General features: G+C 44.3%; 1 protein-coding gene across 4 annotated transcripts in view; it reads left to right on the forward strand.

The window, feature by feature from the left end:
• The window catches only part of DNM3 (dynamin 3), a 512,631-nt gene that overhangs the window by 467,705 nt on the left and 21,985 nt on the right, over window positions 1–22,941 (forward strand). For 3 of the 4 annotated variants that reach the window (XM_058660674.1, XM_058660671.1, XM_058660672.1), the window contains 3 exons: window positions 9,510–9,674; window positions 16,580–16,806; window positions 17,341–17,577. In XM_058660674.1, the coding sequence (XP_058516657.1) occupies window positions 9,510–9,674; window positions 16,580–16,806; window positions 17,341–17,577 (629 nt within the window). Of the gene's footprint in view, window positions 1–9,509; window positions 9,675–16,579; window positions 16,807–17,340; window positions 17,578–22,080; window positions 22,162–22,941 lie in introns of those variants that run through there. The other variant, XM_058660673.1, reaches the window with a different exon arrangement.

The following is a 22,941-nucleotide window of genomic DNA, read 5'->3' on the forward strand; positions in this document are numbered from 1 at the left end:
ACCAGCCCTAAGCAGGGATTGTTTTTAAAGAAGCCATTAATATTTTATAGTACAGAAACTCAGTATATAGAGAGTTCCCCAAAATAAATATTAATAATTTTTAGGAGACTCATCGATGAGATTGTTTAAATACCAACATTGTATGTTATGTTTGGAATACTTCCTATGTGAATGCATTCATGAATTTATATAATATATATAGCAGTAGAGCTTTTTAGATAGATTAAAATCTGAGTTAGGGCTATTATTTCTGGGAAGACTACAGCACAGGATATATAAATTTTCCAATTTCTTTGAGACTCCTCACATCCACATTTTTTTTTTTTTTTGCAGTTATAGACAAAGCAGTTGTTTTATGCATCTTTTATACAATGTAATGACTGTTGTAGGAGGTTGGTCCCCCCACCACTCCCTGTTACTCCAAGTTTCTGTTATTCGTGGCTGTCATCAGCCAACTTATTTATTAAGGATTTAGACATAGGCTCACACCACATGAAAATAAACATGCTCTGTCAGATGGTTTGGGGCTGAAAAGTAGTTAAGAAAAAAAAAAGACGCAGAGCTGTGTCAAAGCCTTCCAGTTAACCATTAAAATGCTTGCATGGCTGCCTCCTGTATCGGGATTTCTGCGTATGATACCTGGCCCAGGTCCGAGTCCAGCTTCCAGCCAGTGCCACCCTGACAGGCAGTGGGGACGGCTCAGGTGGCTGGGTTCCTAACCCCGCATGGAGACCTGGGTTAACTTCCTGGCTCCCAGGCTCACCCTGGTCCAACCAGCCGGGGCCTGCATTTAGGGAGTCAACCAGCAGACCTGGGATCTCTCCATCATTGCCTCTTTCTGCCTCTCAAATAAGTAAATATCAAGGTTTTTAATTTTTATTAGGTAAACACTTATAGTATCTTAGCTTTGTAATGTTTATTATGATCTGCTTAGAAATGAGATGACAGTAGGAGTTATACAGAGAATTTAAAAGGTGGTAACAGGTGAAAGGAGGAATGTAGGAAGAATGCCAACATCGTGCACATGCCAAGTTCGACACCCTGGTTCAGGATGCTTCTGGCAGACGCAGGTCCCCTCTCTGCCCACATGTGCAGTACGATCACGGCTGAAATCTTCAGACCTCCTTCACACGGGATGCGGATCTTGACTAATCCTGGCCATGCAAAGAAAAGGCTCTGAGGGAAGACCTTGATTCCAGGAATACAAGTGTTCGCTCACTCTTCCCGTAAAGCAGCAGCCCAGCTCTCCAGAGTTCAGTCCTTTGCCTCCTTTTGAAACAAGAACTCTACCCCTTAGGAAATGATCCCTGCAGTGCTTGTCTTCATTTACTCCTCAGTATTTATTAAGCCCCTGTTTTGCGCATGGGGCACTGTGCTAGGTACTAGGACAAACAAAGAAATATACATAGGGCACTGTGCTAAGTGCCGGAATAAAGCAGGACAGAGGAGGGAAGGGGAGGGGAGGGAGGAAGGAATGTTCTACTTCCTGTCCAGCTCCTGCCAATGTGCCTGAGACAGGCAGCAGAAGATGGCCACGTGCTTGGACCCCTACCTCCCTAATGGACCATGTGAATGAAGCTCCAACCGCAGCCATCTGGAGAGTGAAGTGGTGGAGAGAAGACCTCCTTACTTCTCTCCCCTACTGTCATAACTCTGCCTTTCCTAAATCTTGACCAACAACTCTCCCAGCTGGTGCCTCCCGCTGCAGAGGAAGCACTCAAGTGCTCGTTTTCAGACTTTTTTTCCTGTCTCTCACAGTCCATCCCAGATACTCAATCAATATTGGTTGACTTGAAAGTAGAGTGTCTGTCACAGGAGCCAGACTACTACCTACCCTTCACGGGCCCTTGGGGGTGCATCTCTCATATAGTTTTACACATTTAGCTGTGTGCCTTAATCGCCTCAGTAAATTAAAAGTGAGATTGGGAGCAGAAAAAGTTTTCATTGAAAACATGCTCAGTCATGTAGACCTGGGAGCTAGAAAAGCCCAAGACACATTACCATGGTAGTCATGTTTCATCCTGAGATATGAACCTCAGTGGCATTTCTCTGTTCAAGGCAACATAGAAACACTGAACATCAGGTGCTTCCAAAAGACACAGGTGGTGGCTCTCTGAAAAATTCCGCCTGTGAAATCTGTAGAGGCCTCTCCATGCTCTCCAGCAGCATGCACATATTACTGCAGAATATATTTGATTTCTGCTCTTCCACACTTCCTTAAGGAGTTGTAGTCATCAGCTTATTGTGATGATTTTAGCTCTCCTAAAATAAGCCTTGTGATGTCACTAAGAAACATACGGAAGGAAAGTCAAGCATGTGAAAAATGGACTTTGCTGTGAAGACCAGAGTTCATCTACGAAATGCCTCAACAAGGTGGGGCTCAGCTCTGACCGGACCCTTCCATTCACTGGCCTTCCAAAGCAGCAAGCATTTGAAAGGAAAGCTGGGGCATCAACCATTGTAAAATGGCCTGTTTCTTCACAAAAAACCACGAATAGCTAGAACCATTCTCAAGAACAGGAAGTTAGCAGGGGGAATCACAGTCCCAGACCTCTGGACATACTATAAGGCAGTGGTTATCAAAACAGCCTGGTACTGGCAAAAAAATAGAGAAGAAGATCAATGGAGCAGAATAGAAACACCAGATGGGAACCCACACAAATACAGCCAAATAATCTTTGACAAAAAGACAAACGACAATCCAAGCAAATGGGAAGGTCTGTTCAATAAATGCTGTTGGAACAACTGGTTGATAGCCTGTAGAAACAAAAAGATAGACCCACATCTCTCACCATACACCAAGATCAAATCTAAATGGATAAAAGATCTAAACCTACATCCAGAAACCTTAAAACTTTTGGAAGAAAATGTTGGAAATACTCTGCAAGATCTAGGGGTAGGTCCCTACTTCCTAAAAAGGACTCCAAAAGCAATAGAAATCAAGACCAGAATAAACAAATGGGACCTCATCAAACTAAGAAGCTTCTGTACAGCTAAGGAAACAATCAACAAAGTAAAAAAGCAGCCCACAGAATGGGAGAAGATCTTTGCGCACTACGTAGGTGATAGAGGGCTAATCTCCAGAATATACAAAGAACTACGAAACAGCCAGAACACCAAAACAAACAAGCCACTCAAGAAATGGGCACGGGAAAGGGCAGATATTTCACAAAGGAACAAACCCAAATGGCAAATAAACATATGAAAAAATGCTCAAGTTCCCTGGCAATAAGGGAAATCCAAATTAAAACATCAATGAGGTCCACCTAATGCCAGTAAGACTGGCCCACATGAATAAAAGCACCAACAACACTTGTTGGCGAGGTTGCGGGGAAAAGGGAACCCTACTCCACTGCTGGTGGGGCTGCAGGCTGGTACAGCCTCTATGGAAATCAGCATAGAGAACATTCAAACAACTCAAATTCAACATATCGTATGATCCGGCAATAGCACTCCTAGGAATATATCCAGAACACTTGTTTTATGAGAAACCAACATGCACTCCTATGTTCATAGCAGCACAATCAATAATTGCAAAAACATGGAAGCAGCCAAAATGCCCATCAACAGAGGACTGGATAAGAAATCTATGGTTCATCTACTCCATGGAATACTACTCAGCTGTTAAAAAAAAACAAAATGCAGTTCTTTGTGGCCAAATGGGCCAAACTGGAAACCATAATGCTAAGGGAAATGAGCCAGTCCCAAAAGGTTAAATACCACGTGTTTGCCTTAATTTAAGATGACACAATGTTATGCATAACAAGTTATGTTATGAATGTTATATGTTGTGTATAAACTAAATTTGAAATGTCAATGAGGTGGTCACAGAAGGTGGATAAGAACTAGCATTTACTTTTACCATATTGGTTACTCATTACTATGTCAATTAATTCCATGATGATGTAAATTTTTGCTGATGGTATGTTGGAGCTTTTAATTGATCGGGATGATATTCTGCTGGCTCTGCCTTCAGACCAGAGAGGGTATACCTAAGAAGCCGTTGATCTTGACTGGACAATAAGATGCTGGACTCTATGTTTGGTATACGCTTGCAATGGGGGAATCTCAACTGAACTTGAACTGTGGTTATGCAACAAGGTGGAGGAATCCACCATGGTGGGAGGGTTTGGGGAGGGGTGGGGAGAACTCAAGTACCTATGAAACTGTGTCACATAATACAATGTAATTAATGAATTAAAAATAATAACTGAATTTAAAAAATGGCCTGTTTCTTAAATACCATACAGATAATTTTGTAAGAAAAATAATTGCATAAGAAACAAAGGTATGCTAATTTTTATAGAAACAACTGTAGACTTACCATGCTGTGTTGCTATTTTCAAATGTTTAAAATTGAATTATGCTTCCCAAAAGCTATTTGGAAGAAAATTGCATCAGGAATGCCAACCCATTGTGTTTTTCAGAAGAAAGCTGTTTTCTACAATATTACTCACATTGTGTAAACAGCATCAGTGAACTGCACATAAAAGGTTAAATGTTTGCAGACCATTCTTTTTGCCTCAAAGATCAGAGACAAATTACTATTTTTATTTTACATTCCCTTGATGAGGATAATGATAAACAGCTGTCACTTCAGTGCTCAACTGCAAAGAATTCTACTGCAATCTTGTAATTTAAACAAAAAAAAAAAAAAAGTATAGTCATGCATAGGATACAAGCACAAAAGAGCCTGAGAGAATTTGGTTAGAACTGGGGTTAGAGAAAAGACAGTGTTTTGCCTACATAATTACTTTTTTTTAATTACTAATTTTTTTAAATCCATCTCTATACATTTTTCCCATTCATCTTAGACATATTTTGGAAGAGGCAATTACTGCTTTTGTCTGAAATCAGAGCAGGAATTTGCTTTCTGCTCCTGACTCTCCTGCTGGCCATTGTATTATCACAGTAGCTAGAATTTGAATGTGACCACATGTCTACTAGTATTTCCACAAAGTAAAGAAAATTTCAAACAGCTTTGCTGGTTATTTTGGAATAATTGATTTTTTTTTTAATGTTGGGAATTGAACCAGTATCCTCTATTCACTCTGACACTTTACTTATTAACAGCATGACTTCCAAAAGTGAAAAATCAGTGTCTTACATATTTTGATTTGGTAAAAAGTAAAGCAAGACTAAACATTATGAACAGTGTGAAATAGGGAATCTTTTTTTTTTAAGATTTATTCATTTTTTTTTTTTTATTACAGCCAGATATACAGAGAGGAGGAGAGACAGAGACGAAGATCTTCCGTCTGATGATTCACTCCCTAAGTGAGCCGCAACGGGCCAATGCGCACCGATCCGAAGCCGGGAACCTGGAACCTCTTCCGGGTCTCCCACGCGGGTGCAGGGTCCCAATGCATTGGGCCATCCTCGACTGCTTTCCCAGGCCACAAGCAGGGAGCTGGATGGGAAGTGGAGCTGCCAGGATTAGAACTGGCGCCCATATGGGATCCCGGCGCGTGTAAGGCAAGGACTTTAGCCGCTAGGCCATGCCACCGGGCCCGAAATAGGGAATCTTAGTGTTTCTATATGAAAATATGGATATGGATTTAATTTTCCTGCTATGTTACATTCTGGTAGAGTTGTTTAGTATATGCTCTGTATTCTTCTGTTCTTTTTTTTAGTTTAATCGCTTAATTCTTTTTTTTTTTTTTTAAGATTTATTTCTCTTCATTGGAAAGTCAGATTTACAGAGAAAGGAGAGACAGAGAGAAAGATCTTCCATCTACTGGTTCACTACCCAAGTGACCACAACAACCGAAGCTGAGCTGATTTGAATCCAGGAGCTTCCTCTAGTTTCCCACGTGGGTGCAGGACCCAAGGCCCAGGGCATCCTCCATTGCTCGCCCAGGCCACAAGCAAGGAGCTGGAAGGGAAGTGGGGCCACCGGGCTACGAGCTGACTCTTGTATAAGATCCCAGCACAAGCAGGAGAGATCTTTAGCCACTAGGCTACCATGCCGGGCCCCAATCACTTAATTCTTACAAATAGTAGTACTCCAGTGATATCTTTTTCTTAGAGACTATTTTTAAATGTGTTATTTTATCTATAAATCTGACTTGCTCTATTGTGGATGTTTCATTATTTCGTATGACTTCCTGGGTTTTTTTTAAATACCTGGATACCTACACTGAAATAAAAAGAAATTAACTGAAAACCATGTTTACCTTCTATCTGTGGAACAGCCCTCAGCTCTCAGAATTGCAAGGCAGTGTCTTCAGGTCACTGCCACAGTGGCTCTCACCCCCTAAGGTTGTGTTGCGGATTTTCAGTATGAAGTGCTCAGCGAGGACTCAGTGTCCACTGCAAGTGTCGTAGGTTGAATCTGCAGTGCTGTCACCCACGCTGCTACTGGCAATAATAACATTAAGAATGCTTTGCCTGGTGGCCCGACTTCCCATCCAGCTCCCTGCTTGTGACCTGAAAGCAGCAGAAGACAGCCCAAAGCCTTGGAACCCTGCATCCACGTAGGAGATCTGGAAGAGGCTCTGTGCTCCTGGCTTCTGATAAGCACAGTTCTGGCTGTTGAGGTCACTTGGGGAGTGAATCAGCAGATGGAAGATCTTCCTCACTGTCTCTCCTCCTTTCTGTATATCTGATTTTCCTATAAATAAAGAAATAAACAAAGGAAGTAAAGATGACATTTGTAATGGAAATGAAGACAGACCAAAAAAAAAAAAAGAATGCTTTGGACTGGATAGCGAATCCCATTTTATGGAGGTTTGTGGTACTTTATATAGATATATTGCTTTACACAGCCATGTATCATCTTTTATTCATTTATGTACATGCTTTCTTTTTAAAAATTTTTATTTATTTCTTTGAAAGCCAGAGTTACTAAGAGAGAAAAGGAGAAACAGAGAGAGAGAGAGATCTTCCATCCACTGGGTAACTCCCCATGGGCAGGATAGCCAGGGATGGACAGCACTGAAGCCTGGCGCTTCTTCCAGGACTCCCACGTGTGTAGCCAGGGCTGAAACACTTGAGCCATCTTCCGATGCTTTTCACAGGCCACTAGCAGGAGCTGGATCAGACATGGAGCAGCTGGGACACTCGCTGGTGTCCACACGGGATAACGGGATTGCAGGCGGAAGCTCTCTGGCTACGCCACGTGCCAGCCTCTATGTACATAATTTTGTCGTCATTTTATCAGTGCCATTATTATGCAGTAGTAGCAGATCCTAACCCATCAACTTGGAGTTTCCTGGTTTCTGGTTCCTGTAACAGGCAGCCAGTCCTGGAGACCCTGTAATTTGCCAGGGCAGCTTCCCTGACACTGGTGACTCCATCTGTAGCGCCTCTTCCCTCACTCCCATGCACCACACTATGTGAAGTGCTAAGAGAACAAGACAAGATTCCAGAGTCTGAGAGGAAGAAGCACAGATCGAGGCTGTATAGTAGCTAGCAGGAGTGAATGCAAGACACAGATGAAGCACAGAGAAAGGAATACTAGAGGGCCCAAGAACCCAAGAACATTTCTGGGAGAAGTGAGAGTCGGCAGGGCCTTGAAAGATGACAAGTATTCACCGATCAGCCAGGTGTGATGGGAAGAGGGATTCCAGGAAAGTGGAATAGCTGGCAGGAAACATTGAGATGCACCGTACATGTATGTACATGTATGTATATACTCATACATGTGTAGGTTGTATAGTTCGATGACTTGAATTAAATACGAGTTAGATTCTAGTTTTCACATGAAATGTTCATTACATGTGTTGAGAGGCAAGCAGCGTTCTGTTATTCCCTGAATATCCAGGAAGGAAGGAAAGAGACTAACATGTACTGAGCACACAGGAGGCCCACCACTCGGTCATTTCATGAACATTATCTTGATTGACTGTCGCATTTTGGAGTTGAAGACACCGAGTCTCAACCACATTAGGGTACCAGAGTGTGGCCAGTTTGCACTTAAGGTGTTCACATCCATAAACATTACCCTTCCAGTGACAAAGCAGTCACCGCTGCCTGAGAACTCGGGCGCAGTGTGGCATGTGGCTTTCATGCCCTGGAAGAAAGCTTGGGAACATGGCTGACTTCAATGCTAGGATGGTCCTTTCGCCTATCAATCATCACTTTATAGTCTTAGCTTTTTAGCTATTTACTGTAAACTAATAATAAAAACAAAGAACCTCAAGATGACCCAAAGACCATTTGAAAAGAAGTACAGCAATCGTAGAGCTGCCATTTTAAATATTGTCATCCTCTACCTGCTGTCACAATAGGAAGCCTGGTCAGTGTCCTTGTTCCCTGATGGCCTCAGGACTGGGATGTGCCCCTTGGCTTTCAGCATGAGCATCTTATTTTAATGTTGTTGAAACATTAGATATTTCTGAATCAGTGAAGCATATGTAAATGATTTGAACCCATTTCTGTTGTGCTGTTGATTCTGCAGCCTATAGATAGGCCTTTCATGTAGTGCATTGATTCAGAGGAAAGGCCACCTCACTTACAGATCCAGTTCAGCTGCTTAACCAAGTGCTTTGCCCAGAATTGATTGGATGATTGAAAACCTGGCAGATCAAAGTATGTAAAATTCCAAAGAGTAGTACTTTAATGTCCACATTGGAAGCAATAAATTATTTCCCCATTTTAAATTTGTAATTAAATCTTCCGAAACACTAGAAAGTAGCCAGACCACTAACAATATTTGTATCATGTTCTGGGGCTTAGCTGGTTCAACTGACTTTAAAATGGAGACCATTTGTTCTAAATTGATTTCAATGCCAAGCCGATAGGTCAACCCTTAATGATGAAGATGCATTTCAGTGCAGCCTCTGGTGGATAAGCCAAAGCTAATTAACTCAAGGCCCATAGTATAGAAAACAGATGCTTCTCTCGTGTTGCACAAATAATTTCTTTGTGTGTAGATGTGTTCTGTTTTATTCAAAGAAGAGCAAGTTGAAAGTTAAAAATTGTAACTTTTCCACAATGGAGCCAGCTCTTGGTCGTGATGACAGAGGCATGAATTTATATAACAAATTCCAGCGAGTGCATGGAAGAACTGAATTATCTTCTCTTTCTCTTGCTGTGGCTTCAGGCCAACCCGAGGAGATTTAGTTTTGAATCTGGGCTGATCCAAATGTTGATCCAATCCAAAGCACACCCAGAAGTGTAAGAACACACAAAGGTTATTTCTAATCTATAGAATCCCAGGAGACTCCTCCCAGAGGCTTACATCTGCATCATGTGTTTGGATTCAGTTCTTTGGCTGAAGATTAGAATGTTCTCTAGAGACATGTTGTTAGGTGGGTGTTTGTCTGATTATTTATTGCAGTGTTTGTTTAGAAATGGAAGACTTGATCTGCTTGGAATGTGGTAGGCTAAAAGCTAACAGTAATTGCAGGGTTTTGATCTTGTGTTTGTAGATGGCTGATATCGTAAAGATACAATGCTGTAAACCACTAATAGGCTGTGCGGAACCTAATCAGTTAATAAGATCTAGTTTCTCCCCACTTCTGGGCCATCATGAGATAACCCATATTTTGTTTCCCTTCTGTTAGGCTGAAAATGATGAAAATGGCCAAGCAGAAAATTTTTCTATGGACCCACAATTGGAGAGGCAGGTGGAAACCATCCGCAACCTCGTGGACTCCTACATGTCGATTATCAACAAATGCATCCGAGACCTTATTCCAAAAACGATAATGCACCTTATGATCAACAGCGTAAGTAACCATCCACCGCTGCCTCTAACTGCTAGGCCAGCCTGCACATTTCCACCCCTGCTCTTTGGAGTCTTTGCGGTATTTTCTGGATAAATGAAATACGTATTTCCTAGGTTCCTCATTTTCCATTACAAGTGGTAAATGTCCAGTGAAACAGATCCAGAAAGGAAATCTTCAAACTTCTATTTCAGTGCTGAAGTATTCCACCTTGGATCTCTTCTAGAACAATGTGAATCTGGTCACGAGGAAGCAGCAAAAACACCACAGATTGGCCACAGTATAAATTAACAGCAAGGTCAGCAACAGAACAGCTGACCTGGCTCTCAGCCCTTAAGATTAAAGGCCGGGGACATTGCACACACACACACACACACACACAACATTCACACACACACACACAACACTCACACACACAAAACACTCACGCATTCTTGTGAAGTATTTTCAAGAGCTCCAAGGAAAAACTACAAATAGGTCTCAGACTTTATCTGCACCAAAATAATCTTTTTATCCATGTTCCATGAACTTTTTAAAGTGCCTGCATGCTATGAGCATTGCTTGCAAGAAATCAAGATTAGTTGGCCAAATAATGAAAAGATCCCCCAACCAGAATTCAAGAGAAATTTGACTTGTAACACAGGCGAGTCACATAACTGTGTCTGTTTCCTCCTTATCTAAAACACTACTAATCATAGCAGGTATAGTTGATTTAGAAGCTTGTTCCAGAAAATAGTGTATATGAAACTACTGTGAAAAATTTTAATTGCAAGAAATTGATATAGCTACCGTTTGAAGAACTTTAACTAGTTCTTTCCATATCCCAAGATTTGTTGCCCTGGCTTTCTGCATTATAAGAAACCCTTACAATTCATCTGAACATTTTGTTTTTCCTAAATCTATTTTCATGCACGTTTCATGTATTAGACGAGGTTAGCAAGTAAGTGATGCATTGAAAAAATGGCAATGATGAACTGCGTTCTTAAGCTTGGTCCTTGACAGGCTGTGTGACCCGAAGCATCGTTGAGCCTCTCTGCGTTAGTCCATAACTGCCGTGAGAGCACCGAGGAACCTCGCAGACTGTCAGAGAGTATAATAAATGTGGCTGCAAGCCATTTAGAAAAAATGTAAGATACTAAACAAATAGTCTGTGTATTTTAAAAAATTACCCTCTTAACTTGGCTGAAATGAGTTCAGGTTGTTTTGCTGTGGTATATCCAGGCACTTGCTTATTTAAACACTTTCCTGATTAAGGGTCATTTATCTTTTCACCGTTTTACTCCATCATTAGTGCTGCCGTCAGTTCAAACGCAGCTTTGCTCTGCACTGCACTCAATCATCAGCACCGGAAATAGCACTTCCTGTCTCGAGCTGCGAGGAGCAGCTTGACACAAATTCATTAAAAGGAAGGAAAAAGAAACCTCTCTATTGCGGGACTCCCCCACTTTCACCTTCTCCCGAAACTCCAAACTCACAAACACACACACAAAGCAACGCAGGCGTGATTTTGCGCACTGCCCGCTGGCCGGTGTGCTTGCTGTAATGGAACGGCAGAAGCCTCGACTCTAGGATGTGGTCCCTGCGAGTAAAGCTCTGCTGGCTGTCTCAGGAGAGACCTCAGTGCTAGCAAGGAGAGCGTGGAGGCAGCCGCGAGTGGGAGAGTGCGAGTCTCATGAAAGCTGTGGTGCGCAGCTGAATTCTTGTGAAATTGTGGCACTCTTTATTTTGTCGTTGTTGGGAAATCTAACTTTTCCTGTCCCCCAGATACTGGGATGACTGCTTTCGTTAATATGGTTTCTGCCTTTTTTTTAAACTATATGGATAGGGAGCATTTTATTTCAGTTATATAGAATTCCATAGAGGTAAACTGTGCTTTTTACAACCTACCCTGTCTTCTGACTGCGCAGGCTGTGCAAGCCATTGGAGGTCCCTCTCGGAGTGCCCTGTTGAGCACAGAAAAATGGCAACACAGTTAACACCCAGCACTGGGCTGTGCACATGTGGTGGGTTTTCCATCTGATTTAAACTGAAGAACTCCTCAAGTGAGAGAATTAATAACAGAACTCCAACTAGAAAGCTCCTAGTTTGACTCTTAATCCTGAATTTCACCCACTTAACCCTGCTGCTTCTATTAATAGTTTTGGGTGGGAGAGCTGCATATTCCCTCAGACCAGTAAGTGCCTAAAATGGGGTCCCCTGTTTCTTCCAAGTCTATAGAAAACTGTGCTGTGGCCTTTCTTCTTTGAAAGGAGAATGGCTGCCTAGCCTTCTGGGAAAGAGTATGTTTCAGCCAACTTTCATAAAGTTCAGAATGCGGTGGGCAGTTTCCTTTGAAAGTTTACATTAAGTGTTCTGCCACTCAAGCCTCCATATGGAATTGTTTAAGAAGTTTAAAGCCCAGCAATAAATGCCTTGCCTCAGACATACTGTAAGCCTTTGTCTATTGAAACGCAGCAGCTGTTTCATTACTTAAACATACCAGGTAACAGCAGCACAAAGAACCAGCCGTTTACGACAGGCGGCAGTCAAGGCGGGAGAGTTGTGTTCATGCATAACACCGTGGCAAGCCCATTTAGATGACCTCTTCGCTGTGGCTCTCCCCTGATGTGTGCAAAAATGTCTGTGCAAAGTGGCACAGAATTCTGTCTGATCGTTATTTTCTCCAGCTTACAAATAAAGCAGTCGAGGCACCAAGAGGTTTAGGGACTTGCTCAAGTCCACCTAGCCAGGAGTGGCAAAGTCAGGATTGACTAACTGCTTCAGCATCAGACAATACATTCAGCAGACGCAGGAATACTCAAGTCAGCCCTCTCCAACATGGGGTTCCCAACCCAGAGGCTAGCTTCCCTCAAGGTGGCTTACACTTGAAAATCTAATTAGAACTTGTTTGAATATGAGAAGTAATGTTTATCAGTCTTCATTTAAAGCACTGTTTTCTTAGGTTCAAACAGACCCAGAGAAGATGAAATAGAATGTAAAAGTTTTTATAACTTTTTTTCCCAAAAATCAAATATGAAAACCTGGAGGCATTTCACACTTGGGTTGTGTGCTGTAAGCCTGTGCCCCTCGGACCCTGGAAGACCACGTTCACTCCTCGGGGCCATTGGCATTTTGGTGGAAAATTAGAAACATGTGCCTCCCTTGCAGAATTCACTGTAACTTTTATGTTAGGATGAAGTAAAGCATTCTTTTAAATGTTCACTATTTGATGGGAAAGGACACCTTAAATACCAGAACTTCATGCTGCTATTTAGAGCATGCTGGTACAGGAAAGGACTGTGCCCAGGTCCCCAAAATCTCACCTGTTCACTATTCCCCTCACCAGCATGCCCCCCCAAGGGATTTCCTATACCTTGGATGAATTTTACTTGTTTTTGAACTTTGGAACATACAATATGTATCCCTTTTTGTCTAGCTTCTTTTCCTCAACATTATGATTGTCGGTCAAAAAATAGTGCTTTTTCTTTTTTTTTTTTTAATTTTGAATTTTATGGTACAACTATGTAGGGTCTGAGGTTCACCTCCCCAAACTACCACCCTCCGATTGATTTTTCCCATATTGTCACAATAGAATCAGTCTGCTCTCTAAGCATGCCCGGCATGCTGGTACAGACGATGGCAGACACTCCAGTATCCTGGTCTCTAAGTGTGCCCGGCATGCTGGTACAGACAATGGCAGACAGCCCAGCCTCCTGGTCTCTAAGTGTGCCTGGCATGCTGGTACAGACAATGGCAGACAGCCCAGCCTCCTGGTCTCTAAGTGTGCCTGGCATCGCTGGCACAGACAATGGCAAATACTCCAGCATCCTGCTCTCTAAGTGTGCCCGGCATGCTGGTACAGAGAATGGCAGACAGCCCAGCCTCCTGCTCCCTAAGTGTGCCCGGCATGCTGGTACAGACAATGGCAGACAGCCCAGCATCCTGCTAAGTGTACCCGGCATGCTGGTACAGACAATGACAGACAGCCCAGCATCCTGCTTTTTCAAGAAGGAAAGATTTCTTGGTCTTTAGCAGAACAGAATCCCTTGGAAAGGCAAAGAAAGCTTAAGTAGACATGAAAGAATTGTGAAATCTAAAAAGAGAGAGAGAGAGAATGAAAAAAAAGCACATCAGCCAAGCCCTCCCTCCAAGAACAAACAAACAAAATTAAACTTGTCTATAAACTTTTTATGTGTGTGTTATGTGAGTGCAGGAGAGCACTATGTTCTGTACTACAGTCGTCCCATCTAGAAACAAAGAGATTTTTAAGGAAATGGTTTCCATGGTAACTGAGCTGTGCAAACCCTAGAATCCTTTCTCCTGTGTTGTGAAGGCTTCGAAGTGGTCTTAGTGATAGCAAAGAGCATTTGGGATCTGAACACATCCCAGGTTGCTAGGGAAGGGTTAAAGTCCGCAAGAGGAAGACATGTGGAACGTTTTTAATGACCTCACATTCCTTGACTCTGAGCAGAGGGACATGGCGCAGCAATGCCTGTTTATCTAGCCTGCAGTCTGAGCTGGAATGAAGTTTTAAGTGTGAGAATTTTTTTTTTCAAACCATACAAAGACGTGTATAGGTTATAAGGTGTTAGAATTAAACCCATAAATATTACTGCAGATCTCAAGCCCAAGTGTAACTAGTTTGTCAGGTTCTGTGAGTTACGCTCTAAATGCTATCTTTTGGAAGAGATCTTGCCTAAACGTCATGTGGGATCCCTTATTTAAACTCTCATAGCTCTGACACACCAACTGCTCAGAAAGTCCCTGAAGCGTCTGGAAACCCCCCCCCCCCCCGAAGTCTCCCCTGCCTTGGTTCCAAACTCCAGTTGCAGCGTTACAAAGCTGCCAGGAAGAAAAGAAATGAAAAATAAAATGCTAGCACCAGATTTAACTGTATCATTTGATTCCTGCCGCTTTGCTTTCTATTGTTGCCCTGTCTCTATTCCTAATTCCGGTCTGACTTCTATACAGGAAAACTGAGCAATTTCATTGAATGCTAGCCAGCTAATCATCACACTGTAGGCGACTGATAGACATTCCTCCACTGAAACTTCACAACACCTCATTACCCCTCCTAACACATGAGGGAGCAGCAGTGTCCGCTCAAGCACAGTAAATGAGTGTCTTAAGCCACTGCACCGTTTCCTTCCATGCTAAGCACGCTCATGCTACTGTAGAACCTTTCCAAGACTTTTGGATATGAGCAAAGTTTTAGTGTGGAACATTGAAGGCAAATCTTTGATCAGAATTCTGAAATAGGCCCTTATTATTTTATTTTGTGGTTTGTCTGACAGTTGATTGTTACTTCAGATCTGCTTCAAATCTATTCTTGGAAAGATCTTTCTTTGAATTGTGCTTAATGGATCCTAAGTGGTATTCCACTAAGAAGGAAAGCTTCAAACAAGCTGAAGACAACTGATAATCCATGCCAGCCCAAGGGCCTGCTGTCGGCGTCTTGCACTGCGCCCTGTCCTCACGCATACACACGCAGCCAGGATGGCACCTGCACGTGTGCTCAGAAGTGAATGAATCTTCAAGGACAGAAGTGAAATATTCCTGAACCCAAATTGACTGGCTTTACTCTGAATCTGACTTTTTTGCCATTCATTTTTCTGTTCTCCCATTCACCCATCTGTCAATGCTTGAGCAGTCACTGACAGCTCCTTCCGTCCTTCCTTGCCCTCCACATGCAAACAGCGCAATATCTGCTTGATTTTTGCCTTTGTGATATCATTTTATGTGCCCATGTTTTCTATTCCACTGCAATATCACCAGATTAAATCCTTATCATCTCACGAGGGACCCGTAATAGGCTTCTTCCACATTAATCTCTAATACCACCCATGCAAACTCGTTTTTAATCACTACCAGATTAATTTTCCTAAAAACTCCCATTTGTTGTTTTATTTACTTGCTTCGCAGCCTTCAGCAGTTTCCCATTGCCAAGTGGATAAAGTTCAAAGACTTCCTTGGCATTCAGGGCTTTCCCACCAGCCCCAGGTTGGCTTGTCACAACCTCCACCCTGGCAGTCCTATATGTGCCTCTACTTCCACATTTGAATTACTCTCAGTTTACAAAATATGTGCAAGGAGCACTTTTTTTTAATTATTTCACCACAGTGAAACTGATGGGGGGGGAGAGAAGGGCAGAATTTTTGGTGTGATTTGATATCTTTAATGTGACCATTTTTTCAGCTGTTGCCATGTCTGAGCTACAAATTTAAACTAGCAACTTTGAGCACCTGATAGATGCAACTTTCTCTCTGAATGTATAACAGACACATTTGTCTTTAGCTTCCCTTAGAAACTCATGCATAACATTCACAATCCAGCTCAGAGTATGTGTTTTCTGTGGGGCCACATGTCAGGCTCACCGCTGGTAGCTTCCGTCGTAAACTCCAGGAAATAGTGCATCTCTTACACATTTTTCTGTAAACCAACCTAATACGGTTCTGTAATAAGTATTTGCTGATTAATGCTAACTCCACTTAATAGACATTAGAGCTTGGAGTCTCAATAAATATCCAATACTTTTAGTGAAAGCTAGTGAATGGCTGGGAATGCCAAGGAATAGAAGACTTTTGTTATTACATATTTTTTCCATATCCATTTGCTGTTGAAAATACCAGGCTTATTTCATGCTATCTTCTATCCTGTGTATGTCAGGTGCCCCCAGGCATGGGGGAAGCTGGCATGGTCAGCAGAACCTGTGCTGGAGAGGGCAGGTCTGGAGCTCCCTTCCGGCTCTCTGTACCATCCTTCAGTATTGACAGCCGGAAGACAGAGGGGAAAATGGCACTTGGACGATAAGGACAGGTGCAGAATGCGTCACTGGTAGACTGTGACCACAGATGGGGTGCCCCAGCTGTGTTGAGGCCTTCAGTCCCTCATTCATTCCCATTTTCCGTGTTTCTGTGGTGATGGGCCAGGTTAAAGATTTCATCAACTCGGAGCTGCTAGCACAGTTATATTCTTCGGAGGACCAAAATACCCTGATGGAAGAATCTGCAGAGCAGGCTCAGCGCCGAGACGAGATGCTCCGAATGTACCAAGCGCTCAAAGAGGCCCTTGTGATCATCGGGGACATCAACACGGCCACGGTGTCCACCCCTGCCCCCCCTCCAGTGGACGACTCCTGGCTACAGCATTCCCGCAGGTGAGGAGATGGCCCTAGGGCATCGGGATCACTCTTCCAAGAGTGCAAGCCTAAGCTGGCACGGACCCAAAGAAAAATAGGCCAAAAAGTGAGTCAAGCTCAGGCGGGAAGGGGTAGAAACCCATCGTAAAACAAGCAGAGTTTGTTTCCAATGGAATTCTGTATGGTTGTTGCAAAAAAGCAAAATCGTTCTCCTAGTCCTGAAATGACAAACTCAGCAGGTCCACGTGATGCTTGAGAAGCAAGCAGTTTGCAGGCCACGTGCCTGGCAGCTGTTAGCGAGCTGTGTAGGGGAGGCTGTGTCCTGGTACAGACCAAGATGACGGGAGGAGCAACACCCCAGAGAGGCCTGCTGGCCTGTGCACGCTGAACGGGAGAGCAGGAGGCGAACCTACTGGTCACTCCTTGCCGCCTCCACCTTCGCACTTGCATCCTCTGGGTCTGAGTGAGTCACACAGAACCTCACAAAATCTTCCAAGATTGGCCCTGGCAGGCGCTCGGACTGGGCCAACGGCAACCTGTCTTTTTCCCCAGGTCTCCTCCTCCGAGTCCCACAAACCAAAGGAGGCCGACCCTCAGTGCACCCCTCACGAGACCCGCCTCCGGCCGCGGACCGGCGCCCGCCATTCCTTCTCCAGGTCCACACTCTGGGGCACCCCCAGTCCCATTCCGTCCGGGGCCGTTACCCCCTTTCCCCAACAGCAGCGACTCCTTCGGGGCTCCTCCGCAAGTCCCCTCGCGGCCCACGCGGGCCCCACCCAGTGTCCCAAGGTAAGGTGGGGGCCCAAGCCCGTGGGGGTGCTCGGAGGTTCCCTTCTCAAAGTGTGACAGATGAGATGGGCTTGAGGAGCAGAAAGGCCGAGGCCTAAACGTGTACACGTTGTAGTTTTCACACGGGAGGGGACCATGGGAAAATGGTCGCTGAGACCAGTATGTGGCCTTCAAAGCCTGGCATTTGTCAACTGGTCCTGACTAGAAAGGACCAGCGAAAGCTGGGGCCTGGTGATACACCATCCTGGCAGCTGTTGGTGTACTTCCGCTGGGGCTTCTGGGACAAAAGAGCCGAGACTGGGCCGTGGCAGGCTAGCTGGATTCAAGGAAACCTCTCAAAGGTTATCTGAACTGTAATCCTAAAAGTCAATGTCACGAACTGTGACAGGCTAAGGAAAGTGAGACTGATTAAGCTGCCACTTTTTAAAACTAAGACCATGCATGAAAATTTTAACACAGTGGTTGTACGTGGTCACTGACCACTTGCGAAAACACTGCATTTAAAAACACGTAGTGACAATCATAAAGAGGTCTTCAGGCCTAACTGTGATACTGCTTAGTTAATACATAATGGACCTGAAATATTTATAGTTGCAGCTAGAGCCTTATCTTCATGCACTCACCATAAAAATGTATCTTAAAGTAAGTATAATGAGAAAATGTTGAGAGTTAAAATGCTAAGTGGTTTCCCCTCAATAATCAGAAATTTTAAAGGAGGGGAAAATTGGCCTGCGCTTGAGTTGATTAAGAAGAACTTCAGTTCAAAAAATTAAAGCATCCTTGTGTCTGTGAAGGAAAACCTGACTTTGCTCAGGGAACTGTAAAGACGCAGACCTCTTCCCACCATGAAGGCTGCGGCATGCCGCCTTCTGGCGCAGAGCTGACGTTTGACCTTTGGGGGCAGGAAGGGGCTTGAACCAGCGACGAAGGTGGCATAGCAGAAGAGCAGGACCACTGGAGTCAGAAGACCCGGGCCACCCCAGGACGCAGGCCGCTCAGGGACCTGAACCAGGGGAGACTCAGCAGTAAGGGCGGTCGGTGCTCAGATGCTGCGGGACGGGACAGTCTGAAGTAGGATAACTGTGGAGACTGACCGTGACTGCTCTGATCACCATTTTGGTCCTAATCTAAGAGGATGTATGTCCTTTCGACCCTATTTTTGTCCTCTGAATTCAATGGGATTGGCTTATCATTTATTTGGAACTGAACTAGCTAAGCACCTGGTCACAGAGCACTGTGTAGACATTTTTGCTGCAGCGAGCTAGACTGTTGTGTAGATGTTGCAGATGGGCACTAGTGAGGGTATGCCACTTGCCTAAGGCTGTTTACCCAGGCCCTGAAAGACCTTGGCTTGAATCCCAGTCTGATGACAGAGTTTCCAACCTTGACACCAGGGTTTCCTAACTTGTCATGAGTGACATTTTCATTGTGCAGAGTTGTCCTGTGTGTCGTAAGAAATTTCACAGGACCCTTAGCCTCTATGCACCGGGTGTAAGTTGCACGGCCCGGTTGTGACCACTAAAAGTGTCTCTAGACAGTCTCAACGTCCTTTGGAGAAGGAAACAACAAATGCCTTTCTGCTGAGAGCCACTTTCCCTTCTGTGTGAAAATAAAATAAAATTCCAACACTGAGCCTTGCTACAAGCGAAAATCGAATTTACTGTTTGGAAAATCTCAAATTGACTGGGAAACTATCTCCACTGTGCCAGGAAGGTGCGGAAGCCCTGGGGCTAGGGATGCCGAGGGCAGCAAGGCGGCTCCGCGCAGGGGCCGTGCAAAGTCAGCGCTCTGTCTGGCTGTGAGAAGGAACCAGAGCGCCCCGGTGCCCCCCATTGTCTTGTGGAGAGTGAATGTGCATGTCCTGCTTGCTTGCATGACTGCTTTGCATTTTTGTTTCAGATAAACTAGCTCACCAGTACCCTTCAGGAGAGCCAGCTTTCGAATGCTGTACCTATTTCTTAGGTGGAGTGAGGTAGCCCTTTGTAGTTTTTTGCTGGCAGGTAGAAGGCAGAGGCTCAGGATGGCTAGTGCAGGCTCGGTGATCCCACGGGCAGCTGAGCTGGAAAGGGAGGCTGCCAGGTCGGATGGTTGCAGTGGGACATCCACTGAAGAACGCCTTATTTGAAATGTCTAGAGTCCTCTCAAGTTAGAATCAAACTTAACCTGACCTGGCCATGCAGAGTCCCAAATTTAAAACAGAAAGTATAGAACAGCAGAGGAAAATTCGTTGTTTTGTGCTGAGCCTTCAAGTTTCAGGCCAGTTGAGCACCCTGGGAGGGAAATCCCTCTTGCGGGGAGGGGCGGCCGCCTGAGAGCAGGAGTCTGTCAGGATCCCGTGCCTGTGAGAGGCCAGCGTGACTGGAGGATTCTGACTGCGGAAAGTCTGGTTTTAATAAAAGCCAGAACAGGAATCCTACCAAATGCAAGCCAGAAACAGGGTGTAAGATTTCAGAAAAAGAAAGAGGAAAACAGAGAGAGAGAGAGAAAGAGAGAGAGAGAAAGATGTTAAAGGAAGTTCTTGTTGAAACTTTACCTGATTCCATTTATACACTCGCTTCTCCCTGTGCAATGTGCCTCCATTTTCTCCGTTCAGAACTAGGACTTGAAATGCCACTGTTCATCATCTCCAGGCAGACAACCCTTAGCTTTCCAAGAAGGAAGTCAGATTTTTCTTCCGAGTTCTTTGCTTTCTTAAGGGCCCTTTCTCCTCTTTTATCTGAAACTAGAACCTCTCACAGAGATAGGACAGCATAGAAGTGGTTGCCCTGCTCCCTGCTGGGCCTCACTCGTACAGAGCACAGAACCTGTGCGTGAGCTCCGCCAATGTTTGCCTCTGGACAACTAGCAGGTTACGATGAGGGCTTTTAAAAGCATCTCGGAGTACCTCAACACTTTCATAGAAAATGTAATTAAAAGGCAAATTTATTGTGGTGCACCAAATCTCGAAATTCATGCTGAGTTTTCTCCCCATATGCATTTTTCATAAACTTTTTGAAGACATTTCCTGTGCATGGATTTCTAAATGCTTTTGTACCAAGTGAACTCATCGTTTAACTTCATTTTCTCCATGCACTTTTTGAATCATCCCCATCCAAACTTTTAGCTCTGTTCAGAGGCAACCAAAGGATTGGCAAGTGCACAAAAAAAAGAGTGTTTTGCCTTTGAAAATACTATTAGGAGTCCACCTTTCCATTCCAATGTAGAGGGAGAGGATGGAGAGAGGGGGCAGAGGCACTTGTTGGCCCAGTGTTCTTCAGCTGCTGGAGCTGTTCTGGTTTGTGAGGGAAACAGAAATCCTGCAAGGCACATGCTAATAGAATGGCTAATTGAGGAGCTCATCTCCATCCCAGAGAAAGTCACGGTGTGCGTGCTTCCGTCATGAGAGTGCAGTGCACGCGTGAGCTGTGGGACGCTTCCTGTCCCCAGAGCGTCTGCGCTGTCCCTGCTGTCCTCTGCTCTGCGCTTCTCTAGAGCGCCTCAACTTCTGTTTGGAAATGCAAGCCAGCCACCTATTCATGTCACCTGATGATCTTAAACAGACATCACCAACTTTGTAGGGTCTCTGCTCTCCTCATTGAAGAACCTAATTTCCATCAGACGTTAACCTTAGAGCTGATGAGGTGTTTCAGTCTGGGCTTTTTTAAAATTGGGAAGTGCAGTCTTTGACATGAACAAATTAGCCGTGCCCGGCAGTCCTCTGCTGGCAGCAGCAATTCTGGAAATAGTTCACTTGTTTTTTTCCTCGCCTGTCCTCGGACAAAAGTATTTTGCAATGGCCAAAAGCGGAGGAGAGTGACAGGGAGGGTCTCTCTCCAAAAAGAACTTTTGTGTACCTCATCACTTAATCTTCACAGAAGTGTTTCTTCTAATCACCATGCTCACCAAGTCAGGTGGTTGTCTTTGAAAAGATGGTGGTCCCGACTCACGCACAGGACCTGGCTCTTACGCCAGCTCACCTGGATGGAAGGCACACAGCACGGGAAGCATGCGTGCTCCGTGGCAGGTCTCTGTTAACCCCTGGAGAAAGCGGGTGTCCACCCACTGCTCGCACTGCCCCAGATAGCATCTTCTCACATTACTCGTTTCATGAGTCGCACGGCTGCCCTGACTTCACACAGTGCACATGGACTCAAGCCACAACTTGCAAACGTAGCAAGAGATGTATAACCCTCTCCACATAAGGAGATAGTGAATTCAGATTCTTTTCTTTACAAAAATAAAAGTCATTTTGGTTCTTTTTACAATATGATTTTTAAGTTTTACCTTGAAAAACTGCATTGCTATCTCTTTTACATATTTTGTATGTTGACGTAATTGACCATAATTCAGAACCCCTTTCACTGAGAAATGAGGACTTTCTGAGTTTTGTTTTATTTTGGTCTGTTTTTTCTTTGTTTTGTTTTGTTTTGTTTTCATTTTTTGTCAACTACTAAGTCCCCCAAATTCTGAGTCAGATCAAACCCGTGATTCTTACGAGTGTGTCTTTGCGTCCCTCACATCAAGGTTTGGTGTCGTGAAGGACGAAGCTGCGGAGCCTTGAAGTCGTGGGTTGCGGGTGCGCCGACAGTAAGGAGCGCCTGCGAGCCCCGCAGACCTGGCCTGGCGGCGCCTCCTCTCCTCCAGCTCTGGCAGAGCGGCCTCCCTTAGCGCTGGGCTCCTGTGCAGGCAGGATGAGGCCATCCTGTGGTTTCTGTTGTCAGCCAGGAGTTCTCAGCTTGCCTCCCGTTCTTCCCCCCCTTTCAAAGGGGAAAATAGGGACTATGTTTGTAACTAGATATTTGGATTTTTCAGCGAACAGTTTTTATTTTTAACTGGATTTAAAAGTCAAGCAAATCATTTTTTTAAGTATACATGCTAAGAATAGAAACAACTTCGAGGCCTTCTTTTTGATTCTTACTGTTCAAGGCATCTCATGAGGCCACCCTGTCACAAAATTTATTACTGAAACCCTCAATGTAATTAATAATTTGTTGCAGGTTTAACGAGAGTCTTCATGATACTTACTACACCTCAGGGAAAAGAGGATTTTGGTGACATGCTACTCACTGAAGAAAATGTCCATTTAATTTAAGTCCCTCCATTAGCTCCTCCATGAAAAGCCCCGTTGCAATTCCACTGATGATTCGGGTCGTAACAGAACAGCTCACAGCAGTGTATCCATGCTTGTATGTCAGTCTTGCTTGCTTCGGGACTTGGTTTCAATCTGGTGTAACTGAAAACAAGACGAGTTCAGTGGTTTCCCTCTGGGCCCAGCAGACAGCTCCCCCATACCCAAACCTGCCCGTGTTGTACCACAGACGACTTGCTGGCCATGCCAAGGAGGCCTCCAGGCCCATGTGTTCTGAAACAGCGCAGGAGCCTGGC

This window comes from Ochotona princeps, chromosome 2 (genome assembly GCF_030435755.1).
Source record: "Ochotona princeps isolate mOchPri1 chromosome 2, mOchPri1.hap1, whole genome shotgun sequence".
Taxonomy (NCBI): Eukaryota; Metazoa; Chordata; class Mammalia; order Lagomorpha; family Ochotonidae; genus Ochotona; species Ochotona princeps.